The following is a 20,400-nucleotide window of genomic DNA, read 5'->3' as shown; positions in this document are numbered from 1 at the left end:
GCCATAGGATCTTGAAGCTGGTACTCTATAGGGTTCAGTGACCCCTCCCATTCCTCGCCGTACTCCAATCCATAAGAATAAGGGTCAGGATTCGACATGAGGGCAAGGCCCTTGTTGAAGTTGGAATCGTCATTGTGTAATACCTGTCCGGCTCTATGTCAGAGTCAGTAATAGGGATGGGGTAAACACCACCTGGGGGTACAGGGGGTGTCGGGAGTGTCCATGTTGGAACCAGCGTTGGGGAACGTCGGGGTGGCACGACCAACATCGGTTCGGATCCGGGAATGGATCCATGGGTGCGCCCCGGCGCCGAAGCCGCTGGCGCAAAACCAGAGGGTGCTCCAGCAGGGTCACACTGCCCAAAAATGAGGGGCATGGCCTCATAAAACTCTCCAAGTTGGGCAGGTGTTGATCCAGCTCCTGGAATCTCAGGGAGGTGTGGAGCCAACCTAGATGTAGGCTCAGAGGACGGAGGCCTAATGCAACAATGTTCCCTTTCCCTCATCACATCAACCCATGAAAGGGGTAAAGTCGAAAATGTTTGTTCTGGGGCTCTGCGACCGATTCCAGGACCTTCCTCTCAACTGGGATCGGGACCTATGCAGAGCCGAGCGCCGGACCAATGGGAGCTTTAGGGACTGCTCCCTCAAAGCTTTTGGTTTCATGGTCCGGCACCCAGAGCACAACTTCAAGTAGTGGTCACGCTCCAGACACCACAACCCCACGAGGTGCAGATCCGTCATGGACATTCCCAGATGACAAGACCCACAGGGCTTGAACCCAGTGTTACGTGAAGACATCCTCTATGCACCAAGAGTGTAGACACTCAAAAATCTTTTACAAAATGTCAAAAAAAGACCAGACAAAAAGTGACTGAGGGGTAGCTCTTCTTCGGATTAGCGCTGGCTGGCACAGAAATTAAAGAACGAACATCAGCACACTGAAGAAACCACCCTCCGCTCAGCGCAAAGACAACACAAAGAATGGCGATTGTTCCGTAGGTTTATATTGCACAGTAAAGACTACTTTACGTCACTGAACTACCGGAGGAACTCATCTCTCAGTGAATATAAGGCAACACCAGGATGTTTACTCAGCTGCTCTACTAAGTAAAAAATAGGTTTTGTAATTTCAGAGTTCTGACAGTACTCGGGTCAGCCGTTACTGGGTTATCAGCATGTTTTTTTCAACTTTACAGTGTGAAACGTATGATTGTGTTTCTTTTCTGATACAGATGTGGGAGCAGAGTTATCAATATGCAAAATAATCAGTATGACAGGATGCATATTGCAAATTGACAGTGGAGTTTGCAAGCGACCAGGCAAGCCTGTTTCACTGACAGATGTCAGTCACGGGCCAGAGAGTGGTTGCCTTTGTGCACGTTACTGGAAAAAAGCAAATGTCAAATAAGCACACCGAAAAGTGGCAGCTCTGACAGGCAATAAACACTAACATAGGCCAGGAGCCTGAAGTCCTGTCACCTACACAGCCTAAGGAAAGATAAAGCACTACACCTGCCTGCAACACACATAGAGCATTCATTATGCACGACATTTAAGACTTACCAACCAGGGCTGCAAGGATAAGCCACCCAGATACATCCCACGCCCCAGGACAAGATCTGCACGTTTCGATGCTTATATGGTCAAAATCAATAGCATTGAAGTTATTATTCATATGACAGGGCCCATTATAGGAGCACTGCTCTCAAGATACAGCGATCAGCAGAAACGGTAATGATAGTTTGGTCCGAGTCCAAGAGTTCACTGTGCCCATGGCAGCGTAACAGCTACTCTCAAATGGGTACTGTTGTGCCATCGCCACACCCACTGGAGTCACGGAGGTTTGCCAACTGGGATCCTCGAGGTGAGGGCAACCAGATGCACCTCCACTGCCTGTCAAAACAAACACAAAACAGGCGGCTACGTCACATCCGGCATCGAAGGCGTGTTCGGACACCAGGGCTCTGTCTAGCATATAAAAAGCGAGGAAGAACTGCAGCTAGATAATTCCATGCAAATAAACAAAACACCGTATTGCTTTCCTCTTAAAAACGTTGTCTCCAAACGTAGAGAATTAACGTGAGATTCTATGTGTTTTTTTAAAATATTAATTTCAAGAAGTTTCTGTACCCCAAACTCAACCGATGGGCATTACTACGCTTAAAAAAAGGGCAAAATAAGTTCAATTTAAGGGTAAAATAAAGCAAAACCAGTTATCATTTACACAGGATTGAAACAACCGATGCCAGGTGAATGAAAACAAAGCAGGTAACTACCAAGTGAGATGAAAAACTAGAGGACGCGTGGCAATGTGTATGTGCAGGGGCAGCCGCCGCAAATCTCAAGAGGAGGGCAGGTGGGGGAAATTTGCAAAAAAATAATAATTAAAAAAAAACATCATGATCGCGCTGTGTAAAACCTTGAATTCGTCAAGCAGCGCTTGGCTAACAATAGAAATAAACTGGTAGTCATGCAAAGTGCTCAATTAGTGCGCAGCGAGCTTGTGCTGTGTAGAAATACAAAGAAAAAGTAGTCCAGAAACCATGTGGAAAACAAAGAGCCTCGTATGTTTTTAGCAGTTGGTGGGTGCGCTCAAGGAGGGCTAAACACCGGAAAAGGCATGAGGTATGCATGCCTTTCACAAATGAAATCAAGGGAAATTGAAAAGGCCAGCCCGCATACCAGTGAAAGTGATGGGCATGACATGGGCATGGTTAAAAGCGCACAAAGAGATTACAACAGGCCAGACTCTTAACAGGAGTATTTTACTGTCAATGTAATGTCATAATTGGTCGATAATGTTAAAGGAGAAGCAGTCAAAAAAGCTTGAAGTTTTCCTACCCTCCAGTCTATTTGATAGCACCATTCCGGAACAACACTATGGCCCTCATTACAACCCTGGCGGTCGGTGTTAAAGCGGCAGTAAGACCGCCAACAGGCCGGTGGTAAAAAAAAATGGAATCACGACCATGGTGGAAACCGCCAACATAGACAGCCACTTTAACACTCCGACCGCCATGGCGGTGGAAACAAACAGCATGGCAGTCACCGCCAACAGACAGGCGAAAGACAATGTACCGCCCACACTATTATGACAGGCCAATCCGCCACCTTTTCCGGGGCGGAACCAACACGAACAAAAACACGTCAGAAACAGGACTTGGAAGAGAAAGCACTCACATCTACACATTCCATGAGGAACCAGGACGCCATGGAGCCAGAACTCCAAATACTCCCTGCGATAGTATTCCTGCTCCTCTACCAGGAGCACGAACGACGGCGGCGACGACCACCGTGAGTACTGCATCTACAACACAGGGGAGGGGGGAGGGAAAAGAAAGTGACACACACACACAACACGCAAAACCCCCACCCTCACCCTCACCCACAACAACATACACACAAATACATGCTGCAACATTACATTTACCACCCCCACAACCCCCTGGAAGAACGCAATGACAAAAGGAAATGAGTTGAACGATTGTAATCATGAAAAATCCATTAGTCAAAACTTTAAATACAGTATAAACAATTATGTACACCAACTATACAAGTCCGGATAGTGCACCATTCATAGTCCGTGGACCACTGGGCCCAAAATGCATGGGCGGAGCCCACCATCGATACCAGACTCCAAACGGAGAGAACACTGCTGGGGCATCAGTTCGAAATAAAACAGGCACCTCAGTGGGAAGGGAAGGGGGGGAACCTCAGCCGGATGAGTGCACGACGGCAGCTCCACGAGGGGGCTCCATGCCCATTGATGTATCCTGGGGAGTGCAAACCCACAGTCTCTCAAGTCTCTCCAGTGGGTGGATTGCCCACTGCTTTATCCTGGGGAGTGCAAAGCCACAGTCTCTCACGTCTCTCCAGTGGGTGGTTTGCCTACTGCTTTATCCTGGGGAATGCAAAGCCACAGTCTCTCAAGTCTCTCTAGTGGGTGGTTTGCCCACTGCTTTATCCTGGGGAGTGCAAAGCCACAGTCTCTCAAGTGGATGTCTTTCTCTACTGGTTCTGGAGGAGGCTTTGTGCCCAGAGTGCTTCATCCTGCCAAGGACTGAGGTAGTGGATGTCTTTCTCCACTGGTTCTGGAGGGGGCTTGGTGCCCAGAGTGCTTCATCCTGCCAAGGACTGATGTAGTGGATGTCTTTCTCCACTGGTTCTGGAGGGGGCTTGGTGCCCAGAGTGCTTCATCCTGCCAAGGACTGAGGCAGTAGATGTCTTTCTCCACTGGTTCTGGAGGGGGCTTGGTGCCCAGAGTGCTTCATCCTGCCAAGGACTGAGGCAGTAGATGTCTTTCTCCACTGGTTCTGGAGGTGTAGGGAAGAGGTCAACATTAGATAGGAAAAACTTTTTAGACACATTGGGACAGGTAGATGGAGGGGGTTTGGGAGTGGAGGAAGAGGTAGTGGATGTAGGAGGTGTACGTTTGCTGACTTTGGGTGAAGGTGCATGGGCTGGCTGGAGGCTGTTGTGAGGTGGATGGCTGTTGGGTGGGTGTGTGGCTGCGTTTGTGTAATTTGTGTACATACTATCCCAGACGTAGTGGAGCAGAGCTGCATATAAACCTCCTCAGAGGCATCTAGTCCTTCCTTCACAAAACTTCCACAATTTCAAAATTTTCTACAGCATGCTAGGGAATTATGTTTCTACTGAAGATGGCAGGATTCAAGCCATGCAGAGACTGCAAGAAATAGATTTCAGTCAAGGATAAACAAGAGGTTTATCTTTGAAGCCTGACCTCCAGGCACAGCTCCAAGTCATGCAACAGGTGTGCCTTCATACAGCCGAAGTTATCCAGGACTGGGGTACAAGGCTTTTGTTTTCAAATACAAGACAAGGACATAGTTGAAGGGTAGGTCCCCTCTAGGTCACTGGCAGAATCTCGGTAACAGGGCCGCTCCTGTGAAAGGTCTACCTCCAGCTTGTCTTCCAGTAAATCAGAATCTGAGTCCAAATGAAAACATAAAAAGACGAAGGGGAACTCTACCCCAACATGCCACTCAAAATCCAAGTAGGCACAAGGTTGTCAAGGTAAAAAATGCACACCTTTAAAGTCCCTAGAATACAAATCTAGAAGCCTCATTGTTGGGAAGTCCAACATAGCTGGTGTGGCTTGGGGCCCCGAAGAGTCAGAAGGGGGCCCGTTCCGGTTCTGCACCCGTGGCTTCAGCTCAGAGGGGCACACAGGGATCCATGCTTGGATCTGGAATGGCAGCTGTTGTGACACCTCGACCTTCACCGACGCCCTTTCCCGATGCTTGTGGAGCAGTCCGTGCCCATTCCCATTGTAGATTCGATAGGGACCTTGCCCCATATCTCGGATCCTGAGACTTTTTCCAATAGGCTAGGTTACGGTGAGGAACGGGTGTGATTGGTGGATCCATTGGAATACCAGCTCCAAGAATCTATGGACTGGTGTACGGACTTATGTGATGCAGGTCTGGATATCTCCCAAGATACTGGCATGCTTTATCGCCGTACCGTGGCTATGGAGAAGCGAGTGTCATACTCTTGGGGTGGTGAGAAGAGCGGCTGAGGTCTTGGACCTTGAGTTGCTTTCGGTGGCAGCCAGGACTAACCATTTGACAGAGCTGCTTCAACCTGGTGCTTCTTCCTCCAAACCCCTGTTCCCCTTCAATGAGGCCTTTACAGATGTCCTACTGGGTACCTGATTCAAGCCCAGCATAAGGGCTCCTATGAACAGGACAATTACATGCTGCCATCGCCCTGCTCCGGGCGACCCAGGTTTCCTTACGCAACACCACACCCCTGAGAGCTTGGTCATCCAAGCCCCCACCTCCCAGGGCGCGTTCCCATTCACACCCCGGGATAGGGAATCCAAGAGGCTGGACACAGTTGCGAAGAAGATGTTTTCCTCCACCAATCTGGCATTGTGGTCCGTGAACATTGCATGCCTTTTGGGCCATTATTCCTGACACGCTGCAGGATATGGGTGCACAAGTACTGCAACAGGTCCCGGAGAAGGCTCTGGCTGTACTTTGTCAAGCAGTTGCTGATGGGCGAGGCGCAGCAAAGTTCACGATCCGATGTGGGCTGGACACCACCGACTCACTGGGCAGAACAGTTGCATCAACAGTGGCCCTATGGCGCCATGCCTGGTTGAGGACGTCTGGATTTTCAGCAGATGTCCAAGCCAACCTTATGGACATGCCCTTTGACGGCAACTGTCTCTCTGGAGAAAAAGCACACCTGGGGCTCGAGCCCTTCAAGGATTCTCGTGCTACAGCCATGTCCTTGAGCCTCGCAGTGGCTCCTTGTCCCCCTCAGTCTGCTTTTCGTCCCTTGCATCGCAGTTGTTCTGGACAAAGTGCAGTTTTGGGCTGGAGTCCGGGCTCCACATCAACTTGTTGGAACTCCATGCAATCTGGCTAGCATCAAAAGCATTTCTTCCGTCTGTCAAGGGGAAGGTAGTGCAGATGTTCACAGACAACACCACTGCCATGAGGTACTGCAAGAAGTAGGGTGCGGTGGGGTCGTGGAGCTTTTGTCAGGAGGCTTTACGGCTCTGGACGTGGCTGGAACAGCAGGGCATTCGCTTGGTGGTTCAAAATCTGGTGGGCTCTCTGAACGCCAGAGTGGATGGACTCAGCTGACAATGCTTAGTTGATCACGAATGGCTTCTACACCCGGAGTTGGCTTAAGGTCTCTTTCAGCAGTGAGGAGAGCCATGGTTGGATCTATTCACCTCCGCAAAGAATGCGCAATGTTAGCAGTATTGCGCGTTGGAGTTTCGAAGGCGGAAATCATTTGGTAACGCTTTTCATTTCGAGTGGAGTTCAGGCTTCCGGTGTGCAGTTACATCCATATCATTTCTGCCCTGAGTTCTCAAGAAGATCAAGAACAACCGGGCCCAAGTAATCCTTGTGACTCTGCACTGGCTACCTAGAGCTACTGAGCATGGCCTTCGATCCTCCAATCAGACTGCCCCTTTAGGAGGAACTTCTGTTGCAGCAGCAGGGGAGAGTTCTATACTCAAACTTGTCCAGTCTCTGCCTTCCTGCGTAGAGATTGAGCGGCAACAGTTGACAGCTTTTGACCTTACGCCCAAAGTCTGTAGCGTAATCTTGGCAGCCACGTGTCCCTCTACCAAAACGGTATATGCCTGTCATTGGAAGAAATTTCTGTCATGGTGCACAGACAAGTCTGTTGACCCCCTTTCTGCCCCTCTCTCTGAGCTTCTGTTGTATATATTTTCTCTGACCCAGCAGGGCTTCTGCTATGGACACTCAGGTTATTTATCTGCAATTTCAGCTTTTTTAAGGTTGTTCCTGTTGAAAATAGGTTCCTTAAAGGCCTTACACATATGTTTCCTCCATTCCCACTTTTGAATTTGTTTTTGACATTTCTGATGTGCGCTCATTTGCATCCTCTCCGTAAGTGTGCTCTCAAGGCTTCTCACTTTGAAAACAGCCTTCCTTGTGGCCATTACATCTGCCTGCAGGGTGAGTGAGTTGCAGGCACTGTCATCTCAGCCGCCCTACCTTTCCATCTTTCCTGACAAAGTGGTGCTTTGCAGCAGGGTCTCTTTCCTGTCTAAAGTGGTTACACCCTTTCATGTAGGCCAATCCATCACTTTGCCTACTTTTTACACACCCACACATCCTTCTATGGAAGAGGAGAGACTCCACCACCTTGGCCTAAAAAGAGCGTTCTCGTTCCGCTGTGATCATACAAAAGAGTTCCGGGTGGATGATCAACTGTTTGTGGGTGTGAAGAAAGGTTGGGCAGTGCAGAAGAGAACCCTCTCCAGATAGGTTAGACTCTGCATCAAAATGTGCTAAGCAATGGCTAAGAAGCAACCCCGAGGTTTTGTGTGCTCATTCTACCAGAGCTACAGCTGCAACCACTGCATTAGCATGCAGAGTTCCAGGCCTTGACATATGTCAGGTGGCAACATGGGTATCTCTGCAGAATGCTCTGCAGATGTTTACCAAAGAGTACTGGTTGGACACTCAGGTCCATAGGGACGGACACTGCCCATTCGGTCCTGCAGGACTTTCTAGTATGATCTTAGTGTGCAGACCCACCTCCAGGGATGGTATTACTTGGGTATCCAGTCTAAGGTTAGGAATCTGCAATTCAATGTGTCTATCAGATGGGCAAGTTATTTACTTTTGATAACACCTTATCTGGTAGAGACAATATTTAGTGACAGATTCCTTACATACCCACCCATCCTCCCCCCTCTGTAAACTGATTTCTAGGGACACGGACTCCCCTTTCAGGGCCCTAGTTTTGACGCACCAGTGGTCAGCGTTCTTCATGACTGCCCTTCTGACGTGGAAAGTCGTAAAAAATAAACTGATGGCAGCGCACCGTGGTGGTGCCAATAAAGGTCTTGCAATGTCATGTCCGGCGCTGATGATGGACACGGAGTTGATCGACGCCACCAAACAGCACACAGGGATCCTGCTTGAGAAAAATCTCTGGATCTAGACTGAAGCCTGGGGGAAATTCTAAGGTAAGTAATCTCCAACTAGATGGCTCTATAAGAGGTGAATGTCAGAGGAGCTCAAAAACACGTATTGTCTATCCCTGGAAAACAGATATGTCCAGTTGGTTTTCATAGTGGCATGTGCTCCAAGTATTTGCCAGGGGCCCAATATTTTAAAAAAGTGACACATGCTACCTTTGTACATGCAAGGTTCTCGCAGAGGCCCATAACCACAAGGTAACATGTGCTCTCAAAGTACAGGTGATAAGATCTTAGAATGGTTTATTAGTCCTCTGTGGAGAACATATGTATTCATCTCTAGTAGGGGGGCATTTGCAATCTGCTTTCATAGAGTGGTGTGTGCTTAGGGATGCATGTAACATTCTCCCATAAAGATTTGGGTTTTCCAAAGAGACCCGTAACTGTAAAGTGACATATGCTACTAAGGTGCAAAGTCTGTTTCTCTATGGTAGACAAATGTATCCACCAACTTGTGAAGCTAGTAGGGGCTTGGAAATGTTTGTTAGTACTTTGTGGAGCCAGTTTGTGTATCCAATTTACTTTGATAAAGTGGCCTGTGCTACTGGGATACATATTAAGATGCAAATATGTATTTCTACGGTAGGCAGGTGTATCCATCAACTTGCATAGGATGCCACCTGAAATTAGGGTCCATATGACATACTCCCATGCTTTTTAAATACAATGCAACCTGCTCTAAGGGCTTACCTTAAGGTTGACCTATATGTATTAAAAAAGAATGTTTAGCTCTGGCAAAATTAATATTTTGTCAGGTCAAAAAGGCATTACAGGCTGTAGTGGCAGGCCTGAGACATGTTTAAAGTACTACTGTAGTTAGTGTCACTATGCTTGCTGCAGGCCCACTATTAACATTTAATTTACAGACACTGGGTACCATGTAGTACCATATGCTGGGGACTTACAAGTAAGTTAAATGTGCCAATGAGGTGTAGGCCAATTGTACTATGTTTTAGGGAGAAAGCACAAGCAATTTATCACTGGTTAGCCGTGGTAAACTGCGCAAAGTCCTAAGGTCAACAAAAGCAAATTAAGAAAAACACAATGTTTAGGGGTGACCCTGCAGAGAGACCCAAGTATAACACTGTGTCTCAATCGTATGGTTCCTAAGCTGTGAAAGAACATCTCCATTCTCTGAATGTACTTCTGGAGATTAAGCATTAATTGATGAGAACAGTTCAGTTGTTAAAGAGTACTACTGTGTGTGGGAGAACATTAGTTAATTGCAGAATGTTGTAACAATTCTAGAGCAACTGCTATCCAGAATTTAGGGAAGCAAGACTTATGGGGAATGGCTATATCACAAGCACAGATCTAGAGATGGTCATCATCTGATAATTATATTGTGCAGCTACTTAGAGTTTGTCCAACATAATCATTTGAAGCAAATGGTACAAGGGTGGAGATGTCAAGCTGTTTCCTACTGGGGCCCGTAATTCTTCATATATCCCTAATTAGCTTGATGGGTTTCATGTAGGACTTCAATCAACTGAAGTGGCTGCAGTAAGTTTGTGTCTGTGGTGATCTTATAAAATCAATAATATGATTCTTGCTAGCTGTGTATTCAATTATGTATGGAATTTGGAAAAAGAAATTATATTGGGAGATAACTTTATTAAGTACATTCGATCCCTTTAAACTGGGAGATTTTATTGTCACAGTCCTTGCATTCCCACGTTTCTCCTTTGAAGGTCTCTATTTGATCACACTGATTAGGAGAAAATGACAGGACCTACAAAGGACCTATGAAGACTTGTATGGAGATGGACCCTCATATAATCAAATACTGTGATGAGAAGGAGAAAGGCTTGGTGTATTGTTATCTGAAGGCAAGTAAATAATTACCAGGAAGTTCTCCTGAAAAATAACTGCCACATTTGACAGACACAGGGATGTTTTGTTGTAAACATAACTCAGATACATTCAATCGACTAACAAAAGTGAAACGAGGTAAGCCACATCAGTTTTTCTACTCCGCTTCTGTTGTACAAGTTACTTACCTTTGGTAACGATATATCTGGTAGAGACATATTCTAGTTGCAGATTCCTTACCTTTGAATTTTCCCAGGCGTCACTCTGGATCCGGAGATTTTTCTTCGAGCAGTACCTCTGCGCGCCATCAGGGCATCGTGGTCACCGTGATGACGTCACGGTCATATATAGGCGCCACCCCGGCGCACTGACGTCAGTTTCTTTTCACGACTGTCCACGCCAGTAGCGCAGAGCCATGAAGAACACAGAGTGGTGCACCAAAACTAGGGCCCTTAAAGGTAAGTTCCTGTCCCTAGAAATCAGATCGCAGTGCAGGAGGGAATGGCGGGTCGGTAAGGAATCTTCAACTAGAATATGTCTCTACCAGATATATTGCTACCGAAGGTAAGTAACTTGTACATCTGATAGAGACTTCTAGTTGCAGATTCCTTACCTTTGAATAGATACCCGAGCAATACCATCCCCGGTGGTGGGCTGCGAACCAAGATCACACCAAGAAGTCCTGCAGAACCGAACGGCCAGACTAACCATTCCTGAGGACTTGACTGTCCAGGAAGTAGTGTTTGGTGAAAGTGTGCAGAGATGCCCATGTTGCTGTCTGACAGATATCCAGGACTGGATAGCCCCATGCTAGTGCTGTGGTAGCAGCAGTAGCTCTGGTGGAGTGGGCACGCAAGCCTTCAGGAGGTTGTTTCTTAGCCAGAATGTAGCACATTTTGATGATTAAGAGCACCCACTTAGAAATGGTCCTCTTCTGCACCGCCTTCCCCTTCTTTGCAACCACATATCCCACAAATAGTTCACCCGGAAGTCTTTGATACGATCAAGGTAGAATGCCAACATTCTTTTTGGGTCCAGACAGCGGAGTCTCTCCTCTTCATGTGAGGGATGTGGGTGTGCATAAAAGGTAGGCAAGGTGATGTACTGCCCAACATGGAAAAGTGTTACTACTTTCGGTAGGAAAGAAGCCCTTGTGCCAAGTACCACTTTGTCAGGATGTATTGCCTGGAAAGGTGGTTTAGATGAAAGAGCCTAGAGCTCACTTACTCTGTGGGCAAAGGTGATGGCAACTAAGAAGACAGTCTTGATGGTTGAGAGCCGTAAAGGGCAGTTGTGAAGCGGCTCGACGGGGCACATATAAGGTATGTTAAAATTAGGTTCAGATCCCATTGGGACATGATGAATAGGGTAGGAGGAAAAAGATGTGTGAGGCCTTTAAGAAACCTCCCAAAAATGGGAGCTTTGAATAACGAAGGTTGATCTGGTAACCTCAAGATAGCACAGAAATATCCCTTAAGGGTGCCCAGGGTGGAGCTCTTTTGGGCAAGGGAAAGAATAAAGAGACGGACCTGAGGGAGAGAAATAGATAGAGGATTGATAGATTTGTCGATGCACCATGCCACAAATTTCTTCCAACGACATGCGTACATGGTTTTGGTTAAGGGGCGCCTGGCTGCCAAGATAACGTTACAGACTTCGGGTGACAGGTCAAAAGACGTCAACTGTCGCCGCTCATTCTCCACGCAAGGAGGTGGAGGGTGGACAGGTTCGGGTGGATGACCCTCCCCTGCTGCTGCAACAGAAGATTCTCCTGAAGAGGCAGTCTGATTGGAGGAACTACTGCCATGCTCAACAGCTCGGTATACCAAGGCCGGGTCTGGTGGATAAGTGGACTAAGGCATCCACTGTAGGAACCTAGGTTCGACCTCATGGTCACAGGTTCAAATCCCAGTGGGTCCACTCAGCCTTTCATCCAAAATTCTGAGGTCGATAAAATGAGTACTATTGAGTTGGGTAACAATAAACATCTGTTATTCAGCGCCTAGATACCTACTGGTTATGTGTGCTTTACAAATACCCATGTTATGTTATGCTTAACCAAGGCTCCCCCCACTGAAGGAAGAGACCTTGCGCCACCTCCGGAGGGAGACGCCATTCGTGATCGACCACACATAGTTGGCTGAGTTTGTCTCCCCTGGCATTTAAGGGGCCCACCAGGTGTTGAACCACCAGACAAATGCCCTGATGTTTCAGCCAAGTCCAGAGGCGAAGAGCCTCTTGACAAAGGGTCCACGATCCCACTCAGCCTTGCTTGTTGCAGTACCATCTTGTGTGGTGTTGTCTGTGAACACCTGCACTTTTTTCCCTTCGAGAGAGGGAAGGAATGCTTTTAATGCTAGTCGAATCGCTCTGCGCTCCAGAAGATTGATATGGAGCCCGGTTTCCAACAGAGACCAGAGGCCTCTGACCTCCGCCTCTCCCGTGTGGCCGCCCCATCCCAGGACTGACGCATCTGTCACTACTATAAGATCTGGTTGGGGAAAGGAGAGGGATCTGCCTTTGACCCAACCCTGTTTCGTTAACCTCCACTGCAGGTCTCTCATAGTTCCTTCCGAGATCTAGAACCTTGTCAGAGAGATTTCCCTGATCCTGCGCCATTGGAACTTCAGGTCCCACTGTGGAACCCGCATATGCCATCTGGCATTTTGAACTAGCAGGATGCAGGAGGCCATGAGGCCCAGCAGCCTCAGAGTCATTGTCAGTGAAATCCAGGATAGAGGCTGAAACATAGGTATCATAGCCCGAATATACTCGCTTTTCGGGAGGATACGCCCAAAACTGCACTGTATCCAGAACAGCTCAGATGAAAGGGAGCTTCTGAGGAGGAGTCAGGTGTGACTTCGGCACGTTGATAGTGAACCCCAGCGAATGCAAAAGGTTCACCCTAGTCTGGAGTTGGGAGACAACTGTCTGGGGCGAGTTCACCTTCAACAGCCAATCGTTGAGGTAGGGGAAGACTGGAAGCCCTAACCTACACAGATGAGCTGCCATCACTACCATCACTCTTGTGAACACCCGAGGGGCACTGATAAGGCCAAAAAAGGAGCACGGTGAACTGAAAGTGCTCGTGACCTACCATGAATCATAGCTAACGTCTGTGGGCTGGCAAGACGGGATGTGGAAGTATGCATCTTGCAAGTCCAAAGCTACCATCCAGTCTCCGGGGTCCAGGGCAGATAGGACCTGAGGTAAAATCAGCATTTTGAACTTCTCCTTCCTGAGGAAGATGTTGAGGGACCGCAGATCTAATATATGACGAAGACCCTTGTCCTTTTTCGGCACAAGAAAGTAGCGGGAAGAGCAACCAAGACCTACTTCTGGCAGCAGAACCCTCTCTATAGCTCCTTAGGCCAAAAGGGCTTGGACTTCCTCGCAGAGAAGCGCCATATGATTCTCTGATATGCGATTGTATGAAGGTGGCATGGTTGGAGGAGGTGTCTCGAAGGGGAGGGAGTAGCCCCTTCGGATAATCTGGAGAACCCACCTGTCTGAGGTAATGGATTGTCACTGGAGCAGGTGATGGCGAATCCTGCCAACAACTGGTTCCTGGTGTACCCACAGACTAGGAAGTTTTGGAGACTGAGGAGGGGGCAGGGTGGACTGGGCGACCTGCTGGCTCCCTGATCCCTGTGGGCATGGGATCCCTCGTCCGCTGCCGCACAGGGGCTGTACAGCATGCGCAGGTCGATGGCCGGGGGGTAAAGAACGCGGCTGGGTGCCCCTTCCGTAGCCACGAAAGGGGTGAAAGGTGGACTGCTGCGGTCTAGGAGCAGGCGCAAGGCCAAGGGACTGGGCCCTGGCTCGGGAATCCTTGAAGCGCTCGAGCGCGGAGTCCACCTTGTCTCCAAAGAGACATGTGCCATCAACGGGCATGTCCATCAGAGATTGCTGGACATCCCCTGAGAAGCCAGATGGTCTCAGCCAGGCGTGGCGTTTCAATGGCACCGTCAATGCAACTGATCTGCTCAGAGAGTCGGTCGTATCCAGTCCGCAACGAATAATGAACTTTGCTAGGTCACCCACATCTGTCACGACTTGGGAAAGGACAGTCCGGCCTCCTCTGGAACTCTATGCAGCACCTGCACGACCGTATCCCAGAGAGTTTGGGAACAGCGGACCAAAAGGCATGCAGTATTCATGGACCGCAGCGCTAGACTGTTGGAAGAAAACAACTTCTTCCCCAAGCTGTCCAGTCTTTTTGATCCACATCCGGGGGTGTGGCAGGGAATGCACCTGATGAAGATGAAGCCTAGATGACAAGGCTCTCAGGCGCCGGGTGAGGAATTTTGGGTCTGTTGGCGCAGGTCGATGGTGGTGGGCCATCGACCTATTCACAGGAGCCCCTGTGCTGGGTCTGGACCAGGTACCCAAAAGGACGTCCATCAGTGCCTCATTAAAGGGAAGAAGGGGTTCTGATGTGGAAGACCCCGGCTGAAGCACATCGGTTAAGACATTAGGCCTAACCTCCACGGAAGGTAGCTCAAGATCCAAGACCTCAGCCGCCCTTCTCACCACCATGGAGTATGAGGCTCCCTCCTCCGTAGCCACGGTAGGAGGAGAGAGCATGCCAGTGTCGGGAGAGGTGTCTAGACCACTGGCATCACCCAAATCCTGCACCCAGTCCATTTGGGGGTCACGCTGGTGTTCTAAAGGGTCCAGTGTCCCCTCCAAACTCTCCCCGTATCCATACCCATAAGCATAAGGGCCTGGATCAACGCCCAGGAGAGCCTATAGATAATGGAATCGGCGTTGAGTGACATTGTTCCAGCTTAACGGGTATGAGAATGGGATTGACATCAATTGTGGGCCCAACCGATGTCAGGGAAGCGCGAAGAAGCCCCTGATGAAGGCTTCGAGGATGGAGGCCTAGAGCGTCGACGCTCTTCCCGTGACACATCATCTGAGAGAGGGGGTGACCTCCAAGAACGATTGTCCTTCTACGACTTCGTTTTCATATGACCCAAATGTCCTGATGACTTTGAGGACGAAGAGTGGTGGTGACTCCGCGGCCAGTCTTGAGACCTGCGCCGCGGAGTCGAGTGTCCGGTTGCCATTAGCTTTAGGGAACGCTCCCTCAAAGCTTTAGGGGTCATGGCCCGACACTTGGAGCATTACTTCGGGTCGTGATCGTGCTCCAGGCACCAAAGACAAATGAGGTGCGGATCCGTCATCTACATCATGCGGTGACAGGAGTCGTAGGGCTTAAAACCGGTCTTGCAGGACATCCCTCGACACATACATTACCTCGTCAAAAAGAATTCGACAAAAATGTTGTCATAGTCAAAAAGTGACTGAGGTAGCTCTTCTCCGGATCGGCGCACAGGCTGGCGCGGAAAGAAAAGAACGGACGTCAGCATGCCGGGGTGGTGCCTATATATGACCGCAACATCATCACGGCGACCACGATGCCAACGACGCCCGCAGAGTCGAACGACGACACCTGACAGCGAGCAGAGGTACTGCTCGAAGCAAAATCTCCGGATCCAGACAGATGCCTGGGGAAATTCAAAGGTAAGGAATCTGCACCTAGACGTCTCTATCAGATATACCTTCACAGAAGAGGACCTAGGTACTTAATTCAACTGTAAACAACACTTTTGCTGTGGTCTCAAACAAGAGCAATCTGCAGCACCAACCATTATTTTGTGACTAGCTCTCAGTGATTTGTTCCAAAACTATGAAACAACAGAGAGAACACCAAAAGAAGAACATTTTGTTTACAAGGAAAATTACACTTTCGTAGGAAAGGAGATGTGTACAAAAGGCATAGATTGATGTGCAGTGTAAGGTAACTTGATCAGGATTTCCAAAGAACAGCTAGGGATTCACTTTCTTTTAAATTACGGTATTAACCTTTGACTGAAGATAATCTCAAGGCTCACAACAGGAAGCACATACATTAAAAAATCAGATAGGTCGATTTTATCTGCATTTTCTATTTCCACATACCTTTCTTTTCTCCCTCAGTTTGGCTGCTTCTTTGGGATGGTTAAAGCGAAACATGTTGGTTCTTCCAAGCAAAATTACAGCACCTGTAACAAAAAAGCATTGCGGGTCTCACCATGCATCGTCACACATAGTAAACGTTACAATAATAACATCAAGGCACACAATTATCCGATGTCTTTAAAAATGAAATACTTTTTCTCAGCAAATTGAGTTTTTCCTTGTTTTATACTTATCTGAATCCTTAGCAGAATGTTACATGTTCAACGGTTCAGTAATTGTGTCATATACATTGTAATCGTGAGTGACAGAGTGCTCTTTATCTGTGGTACGGTGAATCTGTAGCTTGAGTATGTGAATGTAGCCTAACAAATGGTCTCTTCCTTTAATGTTCATTTTATGAGGCCCCTCAGCAAAAATCAATGACCTCCTAATGAGTCCCTTGCTAATTTCACACCCAGTGGGCTATGCCAATTCTTAAATTCAGTATTACAGTGCTGTTACAGGCTTTACCGAAAGAAAAGGAAAACTGCTAAGGAAAGCCCATGTTTTGTGCACTTTTCCAAGGATAAATATATATTTTATAAGTATGTTTTATTGACATTAAAAAAGTAAAAATGCATTCAGTTACAAATTTATAGCTATTACATGGACAATTGGCCATAGTTGTGCAATCAAATAAACACTAAAGTTACAAATCTGTACATCAATTGTACGAAATATTGAAGGCTAGGCATCAGCACTCTGGGGTTGCAAGACAATACAGCATATTTTTCTGCATGCAATAGGAATTGGAGAAAAGTAATTTAACTCCCCCACCCCACCGAGGCTCACTACAAGGAAACCTTACAGTCACAAAGTCTTTTAAGCGAGGACTAGATCTGACAGTTTGATTGTCAAGAAATGTTGGAGTACAGGTGAAAGGACAGGTGTAGGGGCGGATGGGTGAGGGCTATGATAGGCCAGAGGGAGGAGTGTGTGTGTGTGTGTGTGTGTGTGTGTGTTGGGGGGCAGGGGGTCTAACGTAGTTGGGTGTCATCTCTGGCTAGGTCCGTCGAGTCCTGGAGGACTGTGTTCCAGGAAGGGGTATATTTGCAGGGCCCACTTCTATTCCCTGCAGAGTGTCGTGCTCTCAGCCTGTGCCCACCATATTACTTCAGCTCCTTATTTCAGGTTTGAAGGGGCCCCCCGTCACCTTTCACCTCATAGATATAGTTTGCTTAGCCAAGAGCAAAGTGAGGTCTGTGAAGAGGGTTGCACCTTTTTATGTTTGGGACGGAGGTATACGCCAAAAATGCGGTGGTATGCCGTTTCTAACCTCTCACAATCTGTGAAATGAATGCTAGGACTGTATCGCAGTAGGTCTGTAGCATCATACAGGCCTAAAACATGTGAAACAGGTCGTTGGAGTCTGATTTGCAGCGGGGGCAGGTGTCAGTAGCGGATGGGTAAATGAGATGCATGTATAGAGGGTTAAGTTGGCCTGGTGCAGAATATAGAGCTGTATACATTTAAAGAGGGCAATTCTGGAACCCTTGCAGAGGTATTTCAAGGGCCTAAACCAGCCTAAGTTGTGAAATGTCTGTACCAGAGAGTCTCCCCACTTGGTCTTTAGCCATGGCAGCACAGAGAGTCTTTCGCAACGGCTCAGTATAATCAAGACACCAGCATCCTGCCACGGCCCCGCAGAGTGTAGATCATGGAGCATCAGGTTCCAGGTCCTCAAGGCATAGCCACTTAATATGCGGCCTCTTAGGAGGGAATCATTGGAGGGGTAGAGCAGGGAGTATGGTCGGACCGTGCAGGGCCACGGGAATCCTTGTCACAAACACTCCTGAGCCATCTGCAGTATTGAATAAGTGCCGCGAGAGTGGTAGTCTGGGAGAAGTAAGCAGATAAGTTTGCCCCTCGCCCCGATTTTGATTCCTCTCTTCCGTGTGCTGGCTCGCCAGCCAGATGGCAACGCACTAGATTTGAGCAGCTAAATAACAGTGGGGAAAGTGGAGGAGCTCCCATCTTGCCTCCGGTCGGGGGAAGCGGCAGCTGCTCAGTGCCGCACTCTATCTGCCATTTCCCCAAATCAATCTGACCATCAGGGAATCAAGTTTTCAGAAGGTGAAAGTACATGCGGGCACTACAATCTGGAGGTTTGTTAAAAACACAAAGGAGGCATGGTAGTATCACCACCTTTATAGAGCATTCCGGCCTGCCCTGAACAGCGGCAGGGTCATCCAAAAGGGTATGTGGGATCGCAGGGATAGTATGGCCTTACCCAGGTTGCCTTCAAAGTGGTCCTCTCGTTTGCGGTATATTTGAATTCCCAGGTATTTTAATGTACATAGGGCCCTCTTTACGGCCGCACTGCTCAGCTTTCTGAGTTCCTCAAGAAGATTCCATTTGAAGGGGAAGGCACATGATTTGGTATATGTGCCCTTAAAACGAGAAATCTTGCAGAATAACTCAGTGATTGAAGTGAGTGGTGTCAGATCTGTGCGGATGTCTCAGAGGTAAAGGATCATGTCATCAGCATATAGAGAGACTGTGTGTGTCTGGTTATCTAATGGTATACCCCAATACTAAACAGTCCTTTCATAACATATAGGTCACCCCTGGGGTTAGCCCTGAACAGTCCAGAGGGCTGGGTGCAGTGTATTTAAAAAGTAGGACATATGTACTTATGTTTTAAATGTCCTGGCAGTGAAAAACCCCTAAAGTCATTTTTCACTGTTAAAAGGCTATTTCTCTCACAGACTAACATTAGGTTACCTTATTGCAATTAATAAGAGGTAACTTCAGTTTATGAAGAAGAAATAAACTTCAACTCTTGAATTGTAATTTAAAATCCTCTTTAAAGGTAAAGTCAGATTTTAAGTTACTATTCTGAAAATGACAATTTTAGAAAATTGGCAGTATTCTGCCTAAACCAAATGTGTCTTTCTGCCAGGGACCAAGGTCACATGACTGTGAATGGCATTACTGTGGTGTGTTGTGTATTCCTTACAGACAACGGGACAAAAGGGAACTGGGTGTGAGGCAGGGTGTTCCTCTCCGTAATAGGTTGTCCTGGGAATGCTGCATGGTATTTAAAAAGCAGGCCATGTGAGTTCATGTTTTGCATGTCCTCATAGCAAAAAAGTCCTGAAGTTGTTTATCACTGCTGTAAGGCCTCTCACTCCCAATGACTAATACAGGGTTACCTCATTATTATATTTAATAAGTGATAACTTTATACTGGTAGCAGATTGAAAAAAAGTGTTTACACTCAAATAAATTGTAATTTAAATCTGTCTTTAATTGCAAAGTCAGATTTTAAGTTGCAATTCTAAAAATACCACTTTCAGAAGCCATCTTTGCCTTCTGCCAGTATCCTGGGTCACATGACTGTGAATGGCTCTGCTGCTGGAGTTTGCGTATTCTTCACAGAAAGTGACACAAAAGGGGACTATGGCCCTCATTATGACCCCGGCGGACGGGGCAGAAGTGGTGGCAATACCGCCAACAGGCCGGCGGGAAAACAAAATGGAATTATGACCATGGCGGTTACCGCCATGGTCATCCACCACTTCTCCACTCTGACCGCCAGGGAGGTGACGACCGCTGGGCTGGACACTTTGGTCTCCAGCCCGGCAGCTGTCACCAGACCGCCGGCGGTATTAGGACCCTGCATACCGCCATGGATTTCGGGTGGTTTGGAACTGCCACAAAATCCATGGCGGTAGGCACTATCAGTGCCAGGGAATTCCTTCCCTGGCACTGATAGGGGTCTCCCCCCCCGCTGAGTCCTCCCCCCGACACCAGCCACCCCCCTGCTACCCCCCAAAGGTGGCAGGACCCCACCCCCAACATGCACATACACACACCCCGTCCCCACCCCCACCATGCACATACACACACCCCTACACGCACACATACACTACAACACATACCCACACACATACAAACAAACATGCACAAAGACCGACCCGCACACTTTTCCGATACACACAACACCTCCTGCATGCATACACGCACTCACACACCTCCTCTACATACTCACACCCCCACGCACGGACACAACACCCCCCCCCCCAACCCCCTCACCTAACGGACGATCAACTTACCCTGTCTGTTGATCCTCCG

The 20,400-nt window shown here is 48.0% G+C and overlaps 1 protein-coding gene across 2 annotated transcripts in view; it reads right to left on the bottom strand.

Moving 5' to 3' along the window:
- The window catches only part of KIF16B (kinesin family member 16B), a 1,953,564-nt gene that overhangs the window by 1,043,619 nt on the left and 889,545 nt on the right, over nt 1-20,400 (bottom strand). For both annotated transcript variants that reach the window (XM_069234094.1, XM_069234093.1), the window contains exon 16: nt 16,285-16,367. In XM_069234094.1, the coding sequence (XP_069090195.1) occupies nt 16,285-16,367 (83 nt within the window). The remainder of the gene's footprint in view (nt 1-16,284; nt 16,368-20,400) is intronic.

This window comes from Pleurodeles waltl, chromosome 5 (genome assembly GCF_031143425.1).
Source record: "Pleurodeles waltl isolate 20211129_DDA chromosome 5, aPleWal1.hap1.20221129, whole genome shotgun sequence".
NCBI lineage: Eukaryota > Metazoa > Chordata > Amphibia > Caudata > Salamandridae > Pleurodeles > Pleurodeles waltl.
This window is presented reverse-complemented; position numbering and strand designations above follow the sequence as displayed.